The following is a 23863-nucleotide window of genomic DNA, read 5'->3' as shown; positions in this document are numbered from 1 at the left end:
GAGAGGAAAGTAAGAATTGTTTGTGCTTTTTAAGTGATTTTTTAAAATCAAGGTTAGATGGTAGATATTATCATTCAGTATTGGTGCTGATTCTCAGGCACCAACACCATTCTATGTGGAACAGCTGATTCAGACATTACAATGAACATGTCTCTGTTTGCTTTGAAACATTATGGGTGGGAGCAGAATATTTTCACCAGGGTTTAGCACAAGTCGAAAGGAAAAACGAAATTTGCAAGGACTTGCCTGCTCACCTTGTCCTGTGCTGAGGAGCCACTACTGCCATGTCTTCATCCTGGTTTGCAGTCACTGTGCTGTATTTTGTTGGGGGGGGGAAGCAGTTAACACCATTGCTCCACTGCTTGCGCTTGCCCCCTGTTGTCTTCAAGGTATGACTCAAGGTGCCAGATATAATTCATTTAAGGTATTTTTAACATGCCTTCAGAGAGTGTCTTCCATGTGTGCCATTTCATCATCAGATAATTCTCAGCACCATTTGCATGAAGTTAACACAGTAAGGGAATAGAGAGATATTTTCTGGTAACTAGAATCCCATCCTTACATAAAGTATTTCTCATGATAGTCAACTTCCCAATTCCAGCAAATCAAATGAGTGATTACAAATGGATAAAAGTAGAACAGCTTTGTCACCATTTCTTTTTAGAAGAGTGATCAAATTGATAAACAATGGCTTTTTGTAGAGGCTTCCAGATCAGTGGTTCTCAGTGAATAGTGAAAACTGTTACATGGGCAAGCAAATGACATTGAGATTGTATTGATAATGCACAAAGAACTGGGGAAGGGTGAAAGAGAATGTCAGGTTCCTTATTTATTTTCAAAAGGTTGAGTAGAGCAGGCTATCGTCTGAAGGCACGTAAGGTCAGCTCCAGAGTCAGGTCTGGTCGGTGCCTGGATGGGAGACTGCCTGGGAGCCATATGTAAGCTGCCTTGGGTTTCAATCATGAAAAGAAAGGTGGGGTAGAAATGTAATAAATAAATAGACAGAGCACTCTATAGCATGCTATTGGAATAAAAATAATATAGTCACTAAAATGGCAGGGTACTGCCATACAATAAACTATTGGTGATAGCTTATGACAGTCCTGCAATGTTATCTCCATATGCAAGCCACTGAGCAGGGGGGTTGAACTCTATGGCCTTGTAGGCCCCTTCCAACTCTACTATTCTCTGACTATAATGCAAGGGTGCACTGAGAGTAACTTATGCCATTCCAATAATGTTCTGTATGCCATTGTTAACATCCACATGTTGCAGATTTCAATGAGTATGAGAGTGGTTTACAATAATTCTACAGTGTAGGCCTCTAAGTGGGGGTTGCACTCTCTGTTTTATATTTTAAATATTTGGGATGAAGTCTGGCTGAAGTTGACAAAGTGGCTTATAACAGCTCTCTAATAAAACTTTTAAGAAATTACTGTTTTTTATTAGTAAAATGCAACGTCAGGGATGCAAGTTTCACCTTATCAAGATGTGGTACCCAAGGACAACAGAATAATTGAAGAGGATATATACATAATTCATTTCACTGTGTCTAAGGGTTGCAATTCTGTAACACATTCCTAGAAATAAGCCCTTTTTAATTCAATGGGGCGGGCTTCTGAACAGACATGCATAAGCTTGCACTGAAAATCATCTGCGACCGTTACCAACCGTGCTGATAAACAGACAGCAAAATATACACCCCTCGAAAGCACATCTCAGGTAGCAACGAAGGTAAATCTAGCTAAATTGCTGCCGCGACTATTTCTCCAGAACCCGAGCTAGATTAAATGCAGACGTAATTGTGCTCTCCTCGTTCGCATGCAGATACGCGCTATTTAGACTTTATTTGTAGGGTGCCGATGCGCACGTCAGGATTGCTAACTTGTTGACAGATAATTCATCTTACAATATTGAATCTGAAATACCGCATATCTGTCCTGGCGATAGGTTAGTTAGTTTATTGACTGGTTGGTCAGTTTATTTCACAAAGCTTAGCTGCGAGGCAGCCATCTTGAAAAAGGGCAAATTCTAGCTTTCAGGGGCGTTTAAAAATGACTAGACATGGGCAACACTGGAGGCGCAAGAAAATGGCAAGCATCAAGTCTCGCGACGTTTGATTAACAGCTGTCCAGTTGTTGCTGAGGTTGCTCCGAAGCGGTTTGGTCCCTGCAGAATCTCAAAAGGCAGTAGAGCTTCGTCGCGATCCTGTTGCTCCCGTGTTTGGGAAACGAGGCAACCATAGACTTGGCTCGCTCTCCTTTGACACTTTCCTCGTCTCCCCTGCTGCCGTTGACACCATGGGGGTAAAAGAAGGTTTTCCCTGTGGAAATATGAAGTGAGTTTGGGTTGGGGCTAGGAATGCCTCGTGTATGACTGACATGGTGACGTCTCTTTACAGAAGATCGGGCTGCAGTTCAAAGCCACTTTGGAAAATATTACAAATCTCAGACCGGTGGGAGAAGATTTTCGATGGTATCTGAAGGTATGGCCTGCAAAGGATGTTACCTGTACACGCTATACACAGACAGAGACGCTCTATACTTAATTTGCAATATTTGCAATTAATTTGCAATTGCTTATATTGCTGTTAATGTGCACTGTATTGTAATACTGGCTGAGGGATTTTTTTATTAATTTATATTAACAAATTAAAATTAGCAGTACTAAAAATAGCAGAGAATGTTATGATTTAAGTCGTCTATCAGTGGTTCTTGAATTTGGGAGGACCTAAATTCAGTTTAAAAATTAATATACAGAGTACCTTTCTCTTCCCTCTAACCACAGCCAATATCCCATGCATCTGGGCTTAGGGATCATTTTATGAAATGAGTGAATATTATTTTATAGGCTGTTTTGAGCCCAAACTCTTATGCTTACAATTACTGCTATAGAGTTTTTGGTTATGAAATAACTAATCCTGTTATCAAAGCATTCTGTAATATTTCATATAGTTGTTCCAGGTGCCTGATTGGTTCTTCTTTGCCATCTTGTTAGCATTCTCATGGCCATGTAGCTGGCAACTTAACAGTGGTGTGCTTTCAAACTAGTTTCATTATACACAAACAAAGCACGCTTCTTTCCTGCTGCCCACCTCACTCCCATGGGTCCAATCCTTGCTGTTGGAAGTCCCTTGAACTCAGTGGGACTTGCTTCTGAGTAAACATGCCTGCTATTGTGTTGTCCACTAAATAAATATGGTGTTCATGATTATAATGAAAGTGTACAGCAACAGGTTTAGGCCTGTGTGGGCTGCAAAGACTGCAACAGTAGCTCTCTCAATAGGCTCCAATGAAAATTGGAACCTTTCATCCTTGGAGCAGAAGATTTCCCTTGTATAATTAACTTGTGAGGCTGCAGCCATAGGTTTTGCTGTTGTGCTATCTCTTGGGCCAATTTCTGATATTCGTGTTCCAGATTTGAGTTGTTGTGGGTTTCTTTTTCATGGATATTGGATTTGGTCTGTTTTGCATTTTATATCCATTGCATACCTTTGTTTTTTAATCTTAGCATTATTTTTTCGATTGGCCTGTTCTCTCGTTGACTCCACTAAGTGTCTCTTGGTTTCCATTTGGTTTTATTGTATTTTTCAGTTGAAGTGTGGGAACTGTGGCGAGATTTCAGAAAAATGGCAATATCTACGATTAATGGTAGGTTTCAAAACTACAACTAAGTTATCAATTTGTTGTCTGTATGATATATACAGATACATACTTGGCTCAAATGATGCTGGAATGTAAGAAGGCTACTTGTAGAAAACCTAAGTCTTTCTCAGTAGCAAATCAACTAGTCTGAACAAACAGCTTGAGCATTAATCTAGAAGGAGCTCTTGGAAGGCATGATCTTTGAAAATGTAAAAAAGTTATGACTGATATATTATACAGCCACAAGAGTGGCTGTACACCATAGCCAGCATGGATTTTTCACATTCCTCAATGTTAAATTGAAAATACCCCCATGCCGTTCTGATGCTTCCCAAAAGCTCATTTCAAAACAAAACCTTACAAAACTTAAGCCCTGAACTCAGAAACACTTGCTTAACAACCCTCTCAATTTTCATGGCGATACACAAAACAGTCAGAAAGAATCGAGAGTTCAAAGTCTAAAGGGAGAGAGAGAAAAACCACAGCCCTTTTGGACTTTTTTCTCTCAGAGTTGTCATAATCTGCTGAAATTCATTAAAAATGAGCCATGTTCACAGAGTACCTGTAATCCTGTTACTGACCTTGCCCCATACTCTGATCTTCATCTTCTGCAGTTTAAAAGTTTAAAAAATGCCTGGCTGATTTTTAATTAATTTAAGAAATTTTGCATTGAACTGAATGATAGTGTCAGGCATGCCCAGTAAGAACCAGCTGTCAGTGTTCTAACAGCCAGACTCACAGCTGCTGGGCTTGCCTAATCAGGGGTCCACACCCACACCAGACTGATTTTATGTGAGACAGTCATGGCTTACCCCAGAGAATCCTGGGAAGTGTAGTTTGTGAAGGGTGCTGAGAGGAGACTGCTCTTCTCCTGACAGAGCTCCAGTGGCCAGAGTGGTTTAACAGTCAGCTGCTTTGACTGAAGGTCTATGAAGGGAACAGGGCCTCTCCTAGCAACTATCAGCACTGTTCACTAACTACACTTCCCAGGATTCTTTGAGAGAAGCTATAACTGTCCAAAGTGAAATAAAGGTCTGGTGTGGATGTGGCCAGGGACAGCTTTGGTTTAAATTTGGGTGGGAGGCTACATGTGCCTGCTGTAGAATAAAAAGGTGGGGGAAACCCTGAAAAGCAATGATACTGTTCACAATGTTTTCCTTTAGGAAAGGAAAGGGGCTTCCCCTCTGCCCAGTGCCCACCCACCCAAACTCCTCCCTTCCACCTACCCTCCCTGCCCCTCCCCGAGGTCAGTGTTGGACTACGACCTGGGAGACCAGGGTTTGAATCCCCACACAGCCATGAAGCTCACTGGGTGACCTTGGACCAGTCACTGCCTCTCAGCCTCAGAGGAAGGCAATGGTAAAACCACTTCTGAATACTGTTTACCATGAAAATTCTATTCATAGGGTTGCCATAAGTTGGGATCAACTTGAAGGCAGTCCATTTCCATTTTCAAACATGATTGCACAGAAATAAATCCCACTGAACACAAAAAGTATGCAACTGATCAAATCTACCCTCCCTTCTCCTCCGTTCTATCCCTTCCCTCTTGCCTCTTCCCTCCCCTCCAATCCCCTCCTTCCCCTTTCCCCCCTCCTCCTCCCCATGGACAGTTTTACCTATCTTAAGCATGATTGCACTGGAGTAAATACCATTGAACTCAATAACAAACTTGCCCTCCCCTGCCCCTTCCTTTGCCCCTCCCTCTCCAATCCCCTACTTCCCTCTCTCTCTCCCTTTGCTCCCCTCTCCCCTCCCTTTCTCCTTTCCTCTCCTCTCCCCTCCCCCTGCTCCTCCCCCATGGCCAGTTTTACCTATCCTAATCCCATTGAACTCAATAAGCATGCAAATAATCAGACCTGGCTTTCCCCTTCTTCCAGTCTCTTCTCCCTTCCTCCTTCCCTCTCCTCTTCCTTCTTCCTCCTTGCCTGGCCACTCCAGCCGTCCCTCCCTCCCCCCATGGTCAGTTTTACCTATCCTAAGCATGATTGCACAGGAGTAAATCCCACTGAACTCAATAAACATGCAAATGATCAAACCTGTCCTTCTCCCCTCCTCCTCCTGCCTGCTCCCCTCCCCTTCCTCCCCTCCCTCCTCCTCCTTGTCCCCTCCCCATCTCCTGTGGTCAGTTTCACCTATCCTTTGCATGATTGCAGGGGAGTAAATCCCATTGAACTCAATAAGCATGCAAAGGATCCATCCATTCTCAGCGAACTTGCACAGGATCCCATTTCTTACCTCCCGGATTAAAAAGCAGAGAAATTCACTAATAGGCAAAAAACCTTGCGGTTTAAGGACATACCTATAGCCCACAGATACTTCTATCAAACTTTAAAAAGCAGAGAAATTGGGCAGCTATAGTGAATGCACCAGGAGATCAGGAGACCTGACCTCCTCTTTGAGATATTGGACTGCTCTACAAATTTGTCAAAATGCAAACACCATTTGGGTTGGTCTTTCACAGTCCAATCCACGTCCTGTGTAGCTTGGAAGAATTTCGTAACATGTGCCTCTGAGCATATGGTGAGTGGTGGCAACACCTGCAATCAGCCCAAATAATAGAAACAAGACATGTGCTGTGCTGACCTTGTTTTAGCAGGGAGAAAGCAACATTATTAAGACAGTTGACATAGTTCAGATAGTCACTTTAAATATGTGTGATTTACTTTGCTATTTTAGTGAAGTTTCCTATAGGAAATCATTTTCTTTTGCTTCTGTTTCTGTGAATATGTGAAGTACAGCAATACTTTGCAAAATTTACACTAAAAAAAACTCCAAAAACAATTGTGGAATAATGGCACAGTGGGGAGGAGAGCCTGGCTGTGAGTCCAGAGATCCCCGCTCTGGTCTCCTGGGTGTCAAGGGCCAGCTAAAGATCACCCCCACAATGAGTGGTTCAGGGGTTAAGTGCCCTGCCACCTGTGCAGCCATGGGCAAGCTGCATAGTGCCAAGGAGCCCAGTTGCCCCCCAGCTGGCAGTTGCGGACAAGGAAGGGGCTGACTTGTGCAGCTGTGGCAACCTGAGCAGGCCCATGCCAGCTGGGGAGGACTAGCCTCAGAGGGAGGCAATGGTAAACCCCCTCTGAATACTGCTTACTATGAAATCCCTATTCATAGGGTCGCGATAAATCAGGATCGACTTGAAGGCAGTCCATTTCCATTTCATTCTGCAGAATAGTCTCCAGTGGACATCAGGAATGCCTCAGTTTGCACAAGATAAAACAGTGGGAGGTGAAATATATTCTAGCAAAATTCTAGGTGTACTCTGTGTTTTTAATTGACCGTGCCCACCTTGCCTTAAATGAAGTGGTTTAAACATAGAAGGCTGAAAACATGCATCTTGGGCAGGCTAAGTTTGTTTTTTCCAACAGCTAGAGTCATTGCTGAAGTAGCAACATATTGTAATCAGTTTGATTTTACATCAGACTGCAGTTTCAGATTCAACTGTTAATGCACCCAAAATAGAAATAGAACATAACCTCCAATGTGAAACACAAAAGGCTGTTTTCATCATTATATGACACTGACCAATAAAAAGGCTTTGAAATTAATAAAAATAAATTTGACACAGGCTTCTAGGATGAATAATGAGAGAAATAAAAATTTCTATATTAGATTCTCTGTAGAAACAATAGTAATACAGGAATGAAGCAAAGTAAGAACACCAACAAATATACAAATATGTAATTCTCCATCTTTGGAGGTGGCAGGTATTGCCACCACTCACCATATGCTCATAGGCACATGTTACCAAAATCTTCCAAGCTACAAAGGAAGTGGATTGGACTGTGAAAGACCAGCTCAAATGGTGTTTGCATTTTGACAAATTTGTAAGGGCAGTCCAATATCTCAGAGAGGAGGTCAGGTCTCCTGCTCCCCTGGTGCATGCACTATAGCTGCCCAATTTCCCTGCTTTTTAAAGTTTGATAGAAATATCTGTGGGCTACAGGTACGTTCTTAAACCACAAGGTTTTTTGCCTATTAGTGAACATTTAATAGATCCCTATCTAGTGCTGCACCTCCACTGTTGCAATCAACATCTGTGCATGTTGCGGAGCTTTCTCTCCCTCTCCTGGCCTCTCCAGCCTTCCATGAGCCCTCAAAATTATCTGCAGAGGATTGGGGGACCCTCCAGAGCAGATCTTTGGCTGCGTGGGGTAGGGGAGAGAAAATGGAAGCCCTGGCATGGAACAGTGGAATCCTGGCACAGCACTGGATACAACCCATAACTAATATGTAAAGTAGGAGGAAGGCTGTAGGGTCAAACACATCTGGCTCTTGGCAATTGGCTATGTCCAATATTTGCCTATTTCACACTGTATATGTCATTCCACCTTAGGTTGTATGCTCCACTGGTCTTAAAATAGTCTATTTTACTATTTATTTTATATATTAAATTAATATCCCACCCTTCCTCCCAGAAGGAGCCCAGGGTGTGTACTGTGTTCATACCAGATAATATATTTACATGCTCAGTTGGCTAATGTCTATTGTGAATGGCAATATAACCATTATTTTATGAAGCCGTTGTTTTAAAGTTATAGTTTCAGTACATGGCAAGAGGTTGGTATTAAAATGTATGTATGGGCTCTCCATAGTCCTAAACAGAAGTTTCAACTTTTTGAGGCCTACTTTATTTATTTCAAATTTTATATGCCTCCTTTTTATCAACTCATTTTAGGGCAATTTGCCATTGCATTGCCGCATCCAAGTGAAATAATAAGAATAGAAGAAGTCTGTTGGCCATTCGCTGATTTAGGATTTTTTTTCTGCATCAGTGAACTCAGAGAAAGGTGGGCTGTACTCATCTTTGGAGCAGCCAGGTTCCCTAGCCCAGAGTCCCTGCTTCCTTCCTAGGTCTGCCTTGTGGACTGCAGGATTCATGTCTATGAATGTGAGCATTTGCTACTCTGCTGGTAACCATCAGTGGCTTAGTGTGGAAGCCGGTTGTCTTTTTCTCGCCACCCACCCACCCAGCTCATGCTTCGTGCCTATTAACTTTGTGACCTGCCCGGATCAACAGTTTTTTGGCTTCTTTATACAGTCATTTCATGGCAATGCTTCCACTGCTAGTATATTTATCATGGTCAATCATCTTTTGATGAGATTGTCCTACTTGGTGAGGTGTGAATACAGGAAAAAGGTGTAGTTGAAATAAGACGTTCACTAAAGAATTTATATCGTAGAGATATTCCCTGCCTCTACATTGTTATCCATTTGCTCTTTTTTATTTTGCTTGTAGTAATTATTCATTGATACTTGGAAAACTTTTAGTTTCAAAGAAAAGGGGGCTTCCTTTACAACAGCCTTTGCCAACCTGGTGCCCTCCAGATGAGCCCCAGCCAGCAGTTTACATAAAGCTTATCGTTTCCTGAGGAAAAAAATAACTTTCTGCCCTGAGCTTCTCCTCCAGACTGTGAAGCCTTGAAGTTGATGCCTTCTCTTGGGATTTTGTTTAGGACAGCCATCCTCTCAAAGGAGGCAGGGGGAGTGCCACTATGGTGCAGAAATGCAAGCTGTGCTCCCGAGAAAATTACATAGGTAAGCGATTTATATATATCCATCCAGCAGACATAAAGAATCCAAAGACATCAACTTTATTTTGACTTGATTCTTTTCAGGCTGGGCCACGCTGTTCGGTTTTCAAAATGGTTTGGAGGGCGCAGTAGGTGGCTGCTAAATGAGAGGGGTGACTTCTCAGAAAATGCAATTAAGAGGTTGTAGGCGGTAATAGTCCCTGAGAGCCAAGTGTCAGGCCCAGGATGTGACTCAGGAACCAGACCAACGGCTGTAGTTAATTCGTGTTTTATTAGGGTAATGTCCAAACAAAGACTGCGTTTTCTCATGAAGCAATACAGGGATACAAGTCCTGCGGCATTGGGAGAAAGTTGACAGAGCAAGGGACTTCTTCCCGCCTGTTCTTTAAGAAGGGGCCAAACGGGCGCGCAATCTTTCGCTCCTCCTTAACTGCCCCTCAGGTACTGCCCACCTTCCCCCCCTTCTCTCCTGTCTTTTCAGCTGTCTGCGTGTGCGCGGTGAGGGGGGAAGCATCACCCCCTCCTCTTCTGAAGTTTCCAATTCCAGGATGGGGGATAGGGGAGGGGCTGATGGTAAACTGCCTCCCCGCTTTTCGGCTGTGAGCAGCCCTCCCTCTTTCCCCTCTTGCTCTGAGCCTGAAAGAGGGGGAGGCGTGAGAATGTCCAGGGAGGGCTCAGGCTCCCCGTTGCTAAGCGACCTTATCACTGGCAGTTCCTCTGTTTCGTCTTCACTCCAAAGGGGGGAAGTTCCTCCCCCTTCCCTCTGCCATCCATCCGAATATTCTTCTCCCAACTCTCCGGGATCCAGCTCCCCGGGATTGGGACCCCAGCTCTGCCTTCCGACACCATCCCCCCTCCCAGGCTGTGCCCCCCTCCCCTTGTCTGGCTTGGGACGGTGGGGAAAACGTTGATGGAAAAGTTTTACCAATTCTGGAGCATGCACATCAGCTGCATCTTCCCATGATCTGTCAGCCACCCCATAGCCTTTCCAGTGAATCAAGTACTGCAGCTTGTGGCGTCTGATCCTGGAATCTAAGATCTCCTCAACTTCAAACTCAAGCTGCTCATTTACCAGGAGTGGAGCTCCGGGAGGTTCCTCCGGCCGTAACTCACTGGGAGGGGCGGCTTTCGTTAAGAGGGATCGATGGAACACAGGATGTATTTTAAACGTGTCAGGCAGCTTCAGTCGGTACGCCACGGGATTGATTTGAGTTTCTATTTCGAAAGGACCCACCCTCTTGTCTTGTAATTTTCTACATTTGCCCGGCATCTGGAGGAAGCGGGTGGACAGCCATACCTGGTCTCCCGGTTGAAGGGGGGGGGCCTCCTTCCTGTGCAGGTCAGCAACTCGCTTGTACTCCGTTTTGGCTTCGTTTAACTGCTGTTTCAGTGTCTGTTGCGCCGCTTGCAATTCCTTAAGGAAGTTCTCAGCTGCCGGTACCAGCATTCCTTCTGAGCTGCTTGGAAAGACTTTAGGATGGAATCCATAATTAGCGAAGAACGGGGTTTGTTGAGTGCTGGAGTGCAGAGAATTGTTGTAGGCGAACTCTGCAAAATGCAAATATGATACCCAGTCAGTCTGTTGATAGGACACATAACTTCGTAAATATCTTTCCAAAACGGCGTTCAAGCGTTCCGTCTGCCCATCTGTCTGGGGGTGATGGGCGGAGGAGAGTTTTAATTCCGTCTGCAACTGTTTCCACATTGCTCTCCAAAATTTGGCTGTGAACTGAGTTCCTCAGTCTGAGACTACGCTGTTTGGCAATCCATGCAGCCGGTAGACTTCTTTGATGAATAACTTGGCTGTTTCTTTAGCCTCTAAGGCCCCTGCACAAGGAAGAAAGTGTGCCATTTTGGTAAGTAGATCCACCACTACTAAGATGGCTGTCATTCCTTGGGACTTGGGTAGATCAGTTATAAAATCCATGGAGAGGTCCTTCCGGGGTTCGTGTGGGACAGGCAACGGTTGTAACAGTCCTGCTGGTGTCCCTGTTTGTGTTTTTGTCCGCAGACAGACAGAGCAGGACTTTACATAACTCTCAATATCCCGACGCATTTTAGGCCACCAGAAGTCCTTGGCCACGTTCTGAATGGTCTTGTAAATCCCAAAGTGTCCTGCTGTGATGGAATCATGACACTGGCATAGGATTCTGAGCCTTAATTCCCCTTCTGGCACATATCTGGCGGTTTTGAACCATAACAGTCCATTTCTCCAGTGAAAGGTTACTTCTGAGTCTTGACCTTGTCCCGTCTCCTGCTGATATTTTAGCATGTCTGCATCTTCTTGTTGTGCCTTTTTGAGTTCCTCTTCCCATGAAGGCTGGCATACTCCCAACATTAATTTCTCTGGCGGGATTACGCACTGAGGCTGGTCCTCGGATTCACTTTCTTTGTATTGTGGCTGTCTGGATAAGGCATCCGCTGTCTGGTTTTTGGCTTGGGCATGGTAAGTAATCTGGAAGTTAAACCTAGTGAAGAACTGGGACCATCTTATCTGTCTCTGGTTCAGCTTTCTGGCTGTTTGGAGGCTTTCAAGATTCTTGTGGTCGGAGCGCACTTCAATTCGATGAGAGGTCCCCTCTAGATATTGTCTCCAGTTTTCAAAAGAGTCCTTGATGGCCAGCAGCTCCTTCTCCCAAACTGTGTAGTTCTTCACTGCAGGCTTTAACTTCTGAGAGAAGTACGCACAGGGGTGCAGCTCCTTCCCTTCTTGGTCTAATTGTAGCAGGACCCCCCCGATGGCAAAATCTGAAGCATCTGCTTCCTCTACGAAAGGGCGGTTCGGATCAGCAAAGCGCAGAATGGGCTCAGTAGCAAACCTTCTCTTCAGCTCCTCAAAGGCCTCGGTGGCGTTCTCTGTCCATTGAAACTTCTTCTTCCCCCTTAAACAGTCAGTCAGAGGAGCTGTTAATTTGGAAAACCCTGGAATGAACTTTCTGTAATAATTGGCAAACCCCAAAAACCGTTGTACATCCTTTTTGGTGACAGGTTGGCCCCAGTCCAATATGCAGCTTACTTTCCCTGGGTCCATCTCCACGCCTTCCGCTGAGATTCGATATCCAAGGAAGTCTAGAGACTTGAGGTCAAATCCACATTTCTCTAATTTAGCATACAGGTGATTTTCTCTCAGTCTCTTCAACACCGTCTTCACATGCTGGTCGTGGTCTTCCTGGTTCTTTGAGAACACCAGGATATCATCTAAGTAACAGATTACATACGTGTCCAACAAGTCTCTAAACACATCGTTCATGAATTTTTGAAAAATTCCTGGACTTCCACAAAGCCCGAACGGCATGACCAGGTATTCATACTGTCCGTAAGCGGTCAAGAATCCTGTTTTCCATTCATCTCCCTCCTTCATTCTGATCAGATTGTACGCTCCTCTCAAATCCAACTTCGTGAAGATTTTTGCAGAGCGCAGTCGGTCCAGCAACTCTGAGATCAGGGGCAGCGGGTAGCTGTTGGGGATGGTGATCTGGTTCAATGCGTGATAGTCGTTACAGGGTCTGAGTTCCCCCCCTTCTTTTTCACAAACAATAGTGGCGCTCCAGCAGGGGATTGTGAGGGGCGTATGAATCCTCGCCTCAGGTTTTTATCCAGGAATTCCTTCAGGGCCTCCCTCTCATTCTCTGTGAGAGAGTAGATTCTCCCTGATGGGATGCTGGCTCCTGGCACTAGGTCAATTGCACAGTCGTAAGGGCGGTGGGGGGGTAAAGTCTCTGCCTCTTTTTCATCAAACACATCTTTGAATTCTTCATACTTTGGCAGCAGGGTCACTTGCTCGATCTGTTGCACTGCCCCCGCTAGGGTGTTCTTGATTCCTTCAGGTTGACAGTTCTCCTGGCAATACTGTGAGGTGAACCACACCACCGCCTCCTTCCAACTTATTTTGGGTTCATGCTTTGCTAGCCAGGGCATTCCCAGAATCACCTCAAAGTTCAAGAGATCTGACACGTATAGCGAAATGAACTCTTCGTGCCCAGGGATTTGAAGTTTCACTTCCTCCGTGGCTTGTGTCACGCCTCCTGACTTCAGGGGTCTCCCATCGATAGTCTCCACAGCTAGGGGAGCATCCAGTTTCCACCGGGAAATTCCATGACGCTTGACTAACTTTGCATCAATAAAATTTGTGGAGGCTCCACTGTCAATTAAGGCAGTGGAATTAAACACCACTCCTCTGGAAGTTGTAATCCGAATAGGCAAGACCAACACCCCCTTTGAGGGAGGTTGGATCGTTGGGGGGCCTTTATTCAACGCTGCCCCCAGTCCACCGGCCTGCACGTGGACTGGGTGTTCTAGTTTCCCGACGGCTCGGCTTTCCCCCCTTTCAGTCCACAGTCTCTGGCCACATGGCCCGGCTTTGAACAATAAAAGCATAAACGTTCCCGGCGTCGTCTTTCTTTTTCTTCTTCCGACAGTCTTGGCCTAGCCCCTCCCTGTCCCTCAGTTGCATTACCTGCCATCCCTGCAGTGGGAAGGGTCTTGTTGCGGGATGCCGAGGCTGAGTATCTCGGGACCTCCTGCTTCCTTTCCAGGCGCCTTCCTTCCATCCGGTGATCTATCTGTAGGCATAGCTGGATGAGCCCTGGTAGGTCACCGGGGGGGGAGGTCCTGGCCAACTCATCCAGGATTTCAGCATTTAATCCACTCCGGTACATAAACATCAGGGCGGCGTCATTGTAACCAGTTTCCTGGGACAGAATTTTAAAAGCGTTAGTGTACTCGGAAACAGTCCCTTTAGCTTGCTTCAGAGCGCCTAGTTGCCGCGCTACTGTTTCAGCCCTTTGCGGGTCTTGAAACATCTCGGTCATCTCCTGTATAAATCCTCTGTACCTTCCTAAGACAGTATCCTTTCTCACGAGATACGGAGTCACCCATTTTGCAGCTTCTCCCTCCAGGAGGCTAATCACGAAAGCTACTTTAGCCCCATCGTCTGGAAATTCCGTGTGCCTGACATCCAGATATAACTCACATTGAGCCACGAAGGTTGCCAACTGATCACTTTGTCCCGCGTATTTTGGGGGCAATCCAATGGGAACCTTTACTACGGCAGCTGGAGGGGCTGTTCGCATCTGGTCTATCGTGGCCTTCAAGGTTTGATTATCCGTCTTCAGCGCCTTGACTGCTGCTAGCAGGGCTTGAACATCCGTCTGCAAATCAGCTACCTTAGTCCTCAAGAGTTCCACTTCTTCCGTCTCAGAAGTGGGGTTCGTCCCCCCCGCTGCTCCCTTTGACATCTTGTCCCAGTCAAGTGAAGAGAGCGTTGAGGGTGATTTAGGTGGCTCTGTCAAGCTGTCAGGCCCAGGATGTGACTCAGGAACCAGACCAACAGCTGTAGTTAATTCGTGTTTTATTAGGGTAATGTCCAAACAAAGACTGCGTTTTCTCATGAAGCAATACAGGGATACAGGTCCTGCGGCATTGGGAGAAAGTTGACAGAGCAAGGGACTTCTTCCCGCCTGTTCTTTAAGAAGGGGCCAAACGGGCGCGCAATCTTTCGCTCCTCCTTAACTGCCCCTCAGGTACTGCCCACCTTCCCCCCCTTCTCTCCTGTCTTTTCAGCTGTCTGTGTGTGCGCGGTGAGGGGGGAAGCATCACCCCCTCCTCTTCTGAAGTTTCCGATTCCAGGATGGGGGATAGGGGAGGGGCTGATGGTAAACTGCCTCCCCGCTTTTCGGCTGTGAGCAGCCCTCCCTCTTTCCCCTCTTGCTCTGAGCCTGAAAGAGGGGGAGGCGTGAGAATGTCCAGGGAGGGCTCAGGCTCCCCGTTGCTAAGCGACCTTATCACTGGCAGTTCCTCTGTTTCGTCTTCGCTCCAAAGGGGGGAAGTTCCTCCCCCTTCCCTCTGCCATCCATCCGAATACTCTTCTCCCAACTCTCCGGGATCCAGCTCCCCGGGATTGGGACCCCAGCTCTGCCTTCTGACACCAAGGGACTATAACTGCCATCTTTCAGAGCTATATTCCAGATAAATATCACCTGGAATAAGCAGCATTCTGCTTCTGTTCATATTTTAGGAGTTTTGTCTTGAGTTTCTTACTTGTACCCAACACTACCATTCTCTGCGCAGCAGGCTTTCACTTCCAAAATGGAACTTCCCCCTCTCCTCTCCTGTCCCCTGCAGCCCTGCATGCACCCTCAAAATCTGCTCCAGAGGGCTGGAGGACTTTGTGGGTGCATGCTGGGAGAGGAGGAAGTGGAAGTTCCTTTGTGAAAACGAAACTCTCCTTGTGCAGCATTGGATGCAACTCTCTGTTGTGTGATTGCGAGACCAAAGTCATATTTACAAGGCAGTCTGTCCCTCCAGCACTGTTGGTTCCCTTTGCTTTGCCCTGCCTTTGAACCTAGTTGTTTACTTCTCCCTTGCTGCTACTTTTGAATGTACTTTTCACCCCCACCCACCCCTGTGGTCATCTTCACTGAATTTTGTGAGCTGGCTGTCTAATGCAAAAGGTGGGGTTTCCTTGACTTGTCAACCTCTCAGGTGGACTTCCATTATTATTATAATTTCTCACTGAAATGGCAGTATTACTTATTTAAACACCACACTATGAATACAATTGGATAATATCCAAGGGGCAGAGAAAGCAGATAAGCAGCACTGTCTTATGAGGACACAGCCTGTGGGAAATAGTCAGACCCAGTTTGTGCCATTCCCAACACGCTGAGTTTGCCCATCAAGTTTGCCCATTTCTGGCGTGTCGCCTTTTTAAGTGGAGCAATGAACTGCAGCAGAGATGTTCACAGTAGAGATAGTAAAACTCACTTATATACTGAAGGAGCATGTAAGTGGGACCGACAGTAAACGGCAAATGGCTGCAAGACCAGAATGGCCAAGTACGACATAGTTAGCCAGGAATTGTTTGGGGTAATTGTTTGGTTGCCAGGCCCGGCCTCCAAGTGGTCTTCTGTATCTTTAAAAGTTGTGCAGGGGAAAGGGAGCATTCCACCTTGTGGTTTTTTCCATTACAGTATTGCAAGAACACCTGCACTTGGGTGACTTTCTTTTCTCCTAAAGATACAGAATCAGTCTCAGGCCCTGAGCCTGGCAACCCTAGGTAATAATGTTCAGTATTAGTGTGAATGCATGTTTTATAGTGTAGTTCTATATATGTATACTCAGAAGTGAGTTCAATAGGGCTTACTCCTAGGTAATTCTATTTTTAAATGGGCCGGATTGCTGCAAAGTAGCTAAATGGTTTTGTTTGGTTTTATATGCATATTGTAATGATTTTATTTCCCATTTGAAGAGAGATTTACAAACATCCTGTCAAATTGTTGCCATTTTTCCACCTTGGGAAACTTGCCATCTTTGGAAAGAGATCAAAACTGGTACACTGTGAATTTTCCATGCAACTTATTTTAACTGAGCAATTAAAAAAAAACCACCCCAGGTAGCAATGCTGGATTGAGTGGAGGAGTCCCTCCATTCAGATCTGCCAGCTAAAACCAGCCAGTCATCAGACATATGGGCAGCTAGCAGAACAATCTGAATTGGGGCGCTCTGGAGACAGGGAGGGGATGAGCTGGCCTGTGATCCACCACAACCTCAGCCAGTTTCACTGCTGTTATGTGATCAGATCGGGCCTGATTGTCCTTCCCTCCCGTCTGCTGGGGCAACTGTGAGTGGCAGGCTTGTGGCCCCATTGATCTGCAAAGCCCTGCTGTCAAAAATGTTTTAGGCTGAAATTCTTACCTGAGAGTAAGTCCCATTGAATTCAATAGGATTTATGTCTGAGTAGACATGGGCCCCATTTGCACTATACGTTTAAAGCAGTATTATACCACTTAAACAGTCATGGTCTCCCCAGGAGAATCTTGGGAACTGTAGTTTGTTAAAGGTGCTAAGAGTTTGTAAGAGACCCCTATTTTGACAAAACTGCAGTTCCCAGAGTGGTTTAGCAATCAATCCCTCTTCCCAGGGAACTCTGGGAATTGCAGCTTTGGGAGGGGAAGAAGGGTCTCCTAACAACTCTCAGCACCCTTTACAAACTACAGTTCCCAGGATTCTTTCGGGGAAGCCATGGCTGTTTAAGGTGGTATAATAGTTTTAAATGTATAGTGTGGATGGGGCCACGGTTAGGACTGTGCTGTTACATGTCATTCTGTAAACTCTATTTTTCTTGATTTAAAAGTTGTGACACCCAGTTCATAAGCCAGTTATAGCAGGATTCTTAAATATAAAACTGACATATACTCAAATCATTCACATAGTGTGAATTCCATTGTTCTTCATTTCATTTTAATGATGGATGTGTTTCATTGCTATGTCTTTTTTCCTCTTTTTCTTTCAGATATCTTAAGTCACACAATGAAGCCTTACAATGTAAGTTCATTTTATTTACATTATTATGCATGAGGTTACAGGTTTCACTGAGCTTGATCAAAAGTATGGAAGGACTCTATGCATAGTAAGATCCCCATGGAGTTGTACATGTGGAACCTCCCTACTGTGTAAGGAAGGAAATTGGAAAGATTACACACTTAACTGGAAGAAAGTAGCATTGAACTTGGTGGGGCTTCCTTCTAAGTAGCATGCACAGAATTGTGTTGTACATGATCCTACTGCACCACCTACCCAGATGTTTGTATTTTGACCACCCTAAGGTAGAGGGGGAAATGCATTATTTGGAAATGCATAGATAGCCCTAAATAAATGAAGTGATGCTTTTTGAGGATTTCCAATCCATTGGATTGGAATATCTAGTTAGTGTTGAGTTTTCATTGATTTGTCTTACCCAATGTATATTCAATTTAACATATATTCCATTATTGATTATTTAGCTACAGGATGTAGCTTAAAACAGGCTCTAATGATCATTGTATAATATGCATTTTCTTATACCTCTTTGGTTTTCACTTGATTGTTTCGCTACAGTTTCTGGGAGATGAAAACTATTCCTGGAGACCTACAAGCATTCCAGAGTAATTACTGGTGTTAGAGTCGTTGTAGAACTTTGTGTCTTGATGAGATATGATAATTTGATGAGGGAAAAAATCCTAGAAAATATATTCTCTGACCACTCAGTATTTTCATAAAATAGATATGAAAGGATGAAACTTTACAAGGATTAAGTCAATGGCCAATAGAATATACAACAAAAACCAAACAATTTTATGTGACTTCACAACACTGAAAAGCAGACATTGTATATCATATCATATCAGTGGATTCTAAAATATCTAGCTGTGCTGGTCGGATATATCTTTCAAATGCTGACTGCACCATAGCAATGAAATGCAAAGATAGGTTGACCCCAAACTTTGATATCTTGAAGATGAAACTGTTTACAATATATATGTTACAGAGAGAACACTAGATGCCTTCTGACTTACAAAGTCTTCTTCAGTGGCATATAGTTGGAAAAGGCATCTCCTTGTGCATGGGTTCAGAGAGCAAATTCTTAAAAACATACATAAAAGAATGCCTTTCAATAATATATGTTGAAAATAAATCTCATGAATTCAAATTTTTCTTCAATAAAGCTTGAAGTCACAATGTGGTATATTACACTGCTGCAGAATTTTATAGTTTAACAAGAATAAACTATTGTACCTATGTTATAATTATAAAAATAAATTTTAATAACCTTTTTATTAAAAAGCAATGTCCCCTTATCAAAAAAATTTACTGGTAATTTTTTCAAATAATGGGATATTGTTTTTTTAATAAAGCTTTTAAAAATGATTTGTATAATTGTAACTTGGATGGAATCTTTTCCACAGAGTCTTGCTTGGACATTGCTGTACTGCAGAAAAACCTTAAGACTAAATTACAAAATTCTGCATATCACATAATGAGCCCAAATGTTATTAGGCTCCTTCTGGGCGGAAGGGTGGGATGTACATTTAATAAATAAATAAAGAATTTCCAGTGTTGTGAAGCTATATAAGATTGGTTGTTATTGTATATTCTACAATATACAATATATACATAATATATGTTGTGTTCTGCCTACTTTTATTTCTGATATGAAAACTAAGTATTTTGGCTTAATCCTAGGCTGAAGATAATGAGACATATAAGACAATAGTGGAGTTTGAGTGCCGTGGCCTTGAACCAGTGGACTTCCAACCACAGGCAAGTTGTTACGAATGTTCTATTTCGGCACCTTTGAAACGTTTACCTATTAAGCCTAAATTACTATTTAACTTGCTCTTCAGCACATAGTTCCCTTCGGACCAATTCAGCTGGGGCTCATCCCTTGAGGCAAGAGTTACCAAGATTTTCCACCTACATTTTTCACATGATAAAGTGAAATAGGTAAATGTACAAGTTGTTATAGCCCCAAAATCTGCAGGTTTGAGTTTTAATTGCAGCCTTGCAATTATGTATCACCCAACATATTTCATATTTGGTGCTTACAGGGGATGGTTCTGTTGAGACTGGCTGAGGGAGAATGAGAACAGGAAAATCCACATGTCACGTTGTCACCAGTTCCAGCTTCACCTTTGCACAGGCCTCAGACCTTGGGAAGTCAGAGGCCACAAATCTTTTCCTCATGTGCTAACATAGTCTGCTTTTTAAAAAATGGGTACAATGTTGTATATATGTGGAAGGAGACGGGGTAGTCATGCTACCAAGGAAATAAGGAGTATAGATATCAGGAATTCCAGCTGTATTTGACAGTTGTATACATGTACAAAGCATTATATCAAGCATTGCAATTTCCTTCATGTGCTTGAATGCTGTTTGGTCCATTAACTGCCAGTAGGGGGCAGCTGGCCCCTTTGAGACTCTCTTTAGCAGAAATTAACGGTGTCTTTACTAAAACAACAATGTATCAGAACGTCTTATAAAATCTTTTACAATATAAAGACTAAACTTTCTTGCAGCACAAATTATCTTTATGATACAAATATGCAAGTTGTGCCGCAATAAATTTGTTAGGGTTGTATCATACTCGGAGTAGACCCACTGAAATGGCTAGACATAACTAAGGCTGCAATTCAACGCATGTCTACTCAGAAGTAAGCTCCATTGGGTTTCATTGGGCTTCCTCTCAGGTGTGTATTGGATTGCAGCCCAAGTAAGGTTCATTCACTTCCTTAGGTCTACTCTGAGTAAAACATGTGTGGAGCGTGGTCTTTAAGGTGCCTCACAACTCTTTGCTGTGATATGCTAACACATAGAAAGCTGTCTTATACCAAGTCAGGCCATTGGTGCCTCTCGCTCAGTACTGCCAACAATGACAGTGGCTCTCCAGGGTTTCAGCCCAGAGTCTTTTCAAGCCCTCCATAGAGGTGCCGTGGGCTGAACTGGGATCTTCTGTGTGAAAAGCTAATGCTGTACCATTGAGCTACGGTCCTTCCCACAGTGCTTAGTCTCTGGCAGGCATCTCAGCTGTTTCCAAGAATTCATTTCTGGTGCAAGAACTTGTAGCTCCATTGTTAGGAGTCCCTTTGTCACACCCATATTATTCTTTCCACCCATATTATTCTAGATATGATTGTATACTAACAAGATTTCTAAATGTTTATAGGCTGGATTTGCTGCAGAAGGCGCAGAGTCTGGCACACCTTTCAATGACATCAACTTGTTGGAAAAGGTACAGTCTCTGAAAAAAGTATTAAAATAACCTTATGATCCAGTTTGAAAAGGTGTCCCTGTGTTCTCACATAAAACATACAATCCACAGTAAGGTATTTCAGGCCAGAAGGGGTGATCTTGCTTAAGCAGGCTATCCAGGAGGGCTCACAAGGAGCAGCAGGACTCTGCAATCGAGCCACCCATCTGACAGGATCCAGATGATACTCTTTCCTTTTTGGACTTGTTGGGTCTCAATATTCCTGGTACCCTCTTGGGCCCAAACTAGATGTGAAGTTAAATGCATGAATGCAAATAAAGGACACTTTTTTTTGTTACATAAACAGCTGCAGTGTTGTCTAGGCAGCCTCAAGGCTTTGGGGAGGGGGAGTTGCACTCTTTCTCTCACTGTCACAATATCCACAAGAATGCTTTTCTAACACTGATATTTAAACACCAAGGAAAGTTCCCATAGGTGCCAGTGGGGGGATTTTTCTCCCAGTGCAAATAGCAACTACAGATCAGTAGTTTTTATCGGGGGATGAAAGAGTTAAAACACACACACACACACACACACACACACAGAGTGTCCTGATCATTTTCAGCACCCCCCTGTAGCAGCCATTTTCTTTTTTTTAAAAAGTACATGTTAAATGTGAAGACACATTTAATGTCTCAACTAGTTTGGCCCTCAAATGCCAACCCTCCCTCATTCTGAACCACTATTCAGCCCCTCCACTTTTTTTTCTCCTGGCATATGGTCAGTTGTGTGTATAGCTTTCTCTTCCCCTTCTGCTGTTGCTGCTACATCCAACATTTTTACCCTTCTTTTCCTCCAAAGAGCTCAAAGTGGCATACATAGCTTCCCTTGCCAATACATAACTTGCCAATTTTATCCCCCAACAATCCTGCAAGGTGTCCTAGACCGAGAGACCATGACTGGCCTAAGTTGCCCAGTGAGATTCGTGGCTGAGTAGAGATTTGAACCTGGGTCTCCCCAGTCCTAGTGTGTTGCTCTGGCCACTAGACTATACTGGCTGGTTTGGGGGGCTTCCAAAAACAAAAGCTAGGCAGCATCTCCAGAGTTGCAGTGTATGTTTCCAAGGTAGCTTGTCCACATTCCTGACTCTTAAGATATGCAAGACGGCAAGGCTCTGCCAAATACAGGAGGAAAATATTAACTTCGCTTACAATGCCAGTTTTCTCAAATTGGTCCCTTGGGGAACATACACAATTGCTGGTATTTCACAACTGTGTTGCAGTAAGGAAACAGATCTATAACTCGTTTTATAAGGAAGTTACAGCGCTGAGTTTAAACCACAGATTTAGCTAGATTGGACACCTGTACTAGATGCTACACTGTGAGTTCTCTAATGGCAGGCAAGAGCAACTATGACAAACCAGTGTTTGAATGAAACATATAATTGGGAACTTGGGCCTTTAAAAATATTTCATGTCTTATTTACTTTGGTGAAAGGTGGCTCTCTTCTAAACACATGAAGCTACCTTATGCTGAGTTGGACCCCTTGTCCATCTAGTTTGGGATTGTCTACAATGACCTGCAGCAGCTTTCCAGGATTTCGGACAGAGCTACCTGGGGATACCAGGGATTGAACCTAGGCTCTTCTGCATGAAAATCATGCACTCCTTTTATTTTGGGGCAGAAGCCAGTCAGCCTCTTAAACGATAGGTGGATGTAGATTATAAAATAATCCTGTAGGGCAGGGATGGGGAACCTGTGGCTCTCAAGATGCTGCTAGACTCCCAATTCCACATCAGCCCCAGCCAGCATGACCAGTAGCAGGGATGATGGGAGTTCTAGTCCAGCAACCTCTGAAGGGCCACTCCAGGGTAATTTCAACTTCTTTGTAGTATAACTTGGGGACAAATGCAGCCCTGGAATATTTAATATGTGCAAATACAAGTCCTGGGATTGCAAACAATTCCTCCAGATTTATTCTCTCGTGCTAGATGTCAGATAATCTCCTTGGAAGCTCTCACTAATGACTCTCACTCATAGCAGTCAAGGACACTTCCACTCCTTGGCACGGAGAACAGTCAGTCTGGTGATGCACCAACAGCTCAACAGATTTAATCCTTTCATCCAGGGTAATGGTGAGCCTGTCCTTTAGTAGGACCCTGGACTTCATACACAGAGAAGCTTATTCCTTAAGCTAAAAATGTTAAATTTGAAGCGAATAAAAATCTCAAGTCATGCAAAGAGGTTAATAATGTGCCTGAAAAACAGGCTAGACTCCCAAGCATAGACTTTTAAAATGTTAATGTTAGTGTATGTTTACCTCCACAGGATTGGAATGACTATGATGAAAAAATAAAGGATTCTGTCGGCGTCTATGAAGTTACCCATAGATTTGTCAAATGTTGAAGCTTTTGTTTTGTGTGGGATCGTTTTCTATATGGCCATGTTGTCTTAAATTGCATTTATTGAACCTAGAATAAAAGTCATATACTTTCTGCAGGCTTCATTTTTCCAGACTTGTGCACTTAGCTTTTTTTATTATACCAAAGTATAAACTAAGAATAAATGCAAATGAGTATACTTGTGCTGAAAAAGTATACTAAATAGCTGGAAGCCTACTGTAGACATTCTGGGGCACATAGGTAGAACTAAAAGTATCAAGATTTCAGTTAGATTAATGCTGGGATCTAGGAGGTCCTTTTTAAGGCAATTAATATAAGGCACAGGAGCTTCCATTGTAAGGGAAAATATGCTCACCTTTTGTAATAACACTATTATTGCCATGAAAGTTCTTGACTTTTCTCACATTTATGTTAAATTGCAAGTGCAAGAAACCAAAATATTTGCAATGTATTTTGAAATCTTAAGTGAATTATAGACCTACGTACATTTTCCAGGTATCTGATTGAACAATCTGTCACTAATATAATCCCCCTTTTCTGGAATTTCTGAAAAATGCGTTCATCTCTCTTTTTATTAGGGAAAGGAATATCTCTGTCATGTTCCCTTGTCTCCCTCGTCTTTAAAAAAAATACTCATTTGTAACTTTAAAAAACTACTGCCCACAGTTAATTACCATCATGGGGCTTACCCAAGTGCCTTTGAGTAATTTTTGGTGATTTGAAATTAATTGGGGATGCTAATACACCCCCACACCCCAATTGCCTCATTCACTG

At 43.7% G+C, this 23863-nt stretch overlaps 1 protein-coding gene across 1 annotated transcript; it reads left to right on the top strand.

Moving 5' to 3' along the window:
* Positions 1 to 1968: 1968 nt before the first annotated feature.
* Positions 1969 to 23182, top strand: CZIB (CXXC motif containing zinc binding protein). Its single transcript, XM_061633016.1, has 8 exons — positions 1969 to 2306; positions 2402 to 2485; positions 3594 to 3650; positions 9104 to 9185; positions 17475 to 17506; positions 19184 to 19261; positions 20664 to 20729; positions 23016 to 23182. The coding sequence occupies exons 1-8, from the start codon at positions 2301 to 2303 to the stop codon at positions 23091 to 23093; spliced, it is 483 nt and encodes a 160-aa protein (XP_061489000.1). The 5' UTR covers positions 1969 to 2300; the 3' UTR covers positions 23094 to 23182.
* The last annotated feature ends 681 nt before the right edge of the window (positions 23183 to 23863 follow it).

The sequence above is a fragment of the Rhineura floridana genome, chromosome 6 (assembly GCF_030035675.1).
Source record: "Rhineura floridana isolate rRhiFlo1 chromosome 6, rRhiFlo1.hap2, whole genome shotgun sequence".
Taxonomy (NCBI): Eukaryota; Metazoa; Chordata; class Lepidosauria; order Squamata; family Rhineuridae; genus Rhineura; species Rhineura floridana.
Note: the sequence above shows the minus strand (reverse complement) of the source record. Positions and strands in the feature narration are given on the sequence as shown.

Bases quoted from the DNA above. Each gene is read 5' to 3' on its own strand.
- CZIB (XM_061633016.1), top strand. The intron at 3,651-9,103 runs GTAGGTTTCAAA...GATTTTGTTTAG, and splicing joins GGCAATATCTACGATTAATG to GACAGCCATCCTCTCAAAGG. The intron at 19,262-20,663 runs GCAAGTTGTTAC...AAATGTTTATAG, and splicing joins CAGTGGACTTCCAACCACAG to GCTGGATTTGCTGCAGAAGG.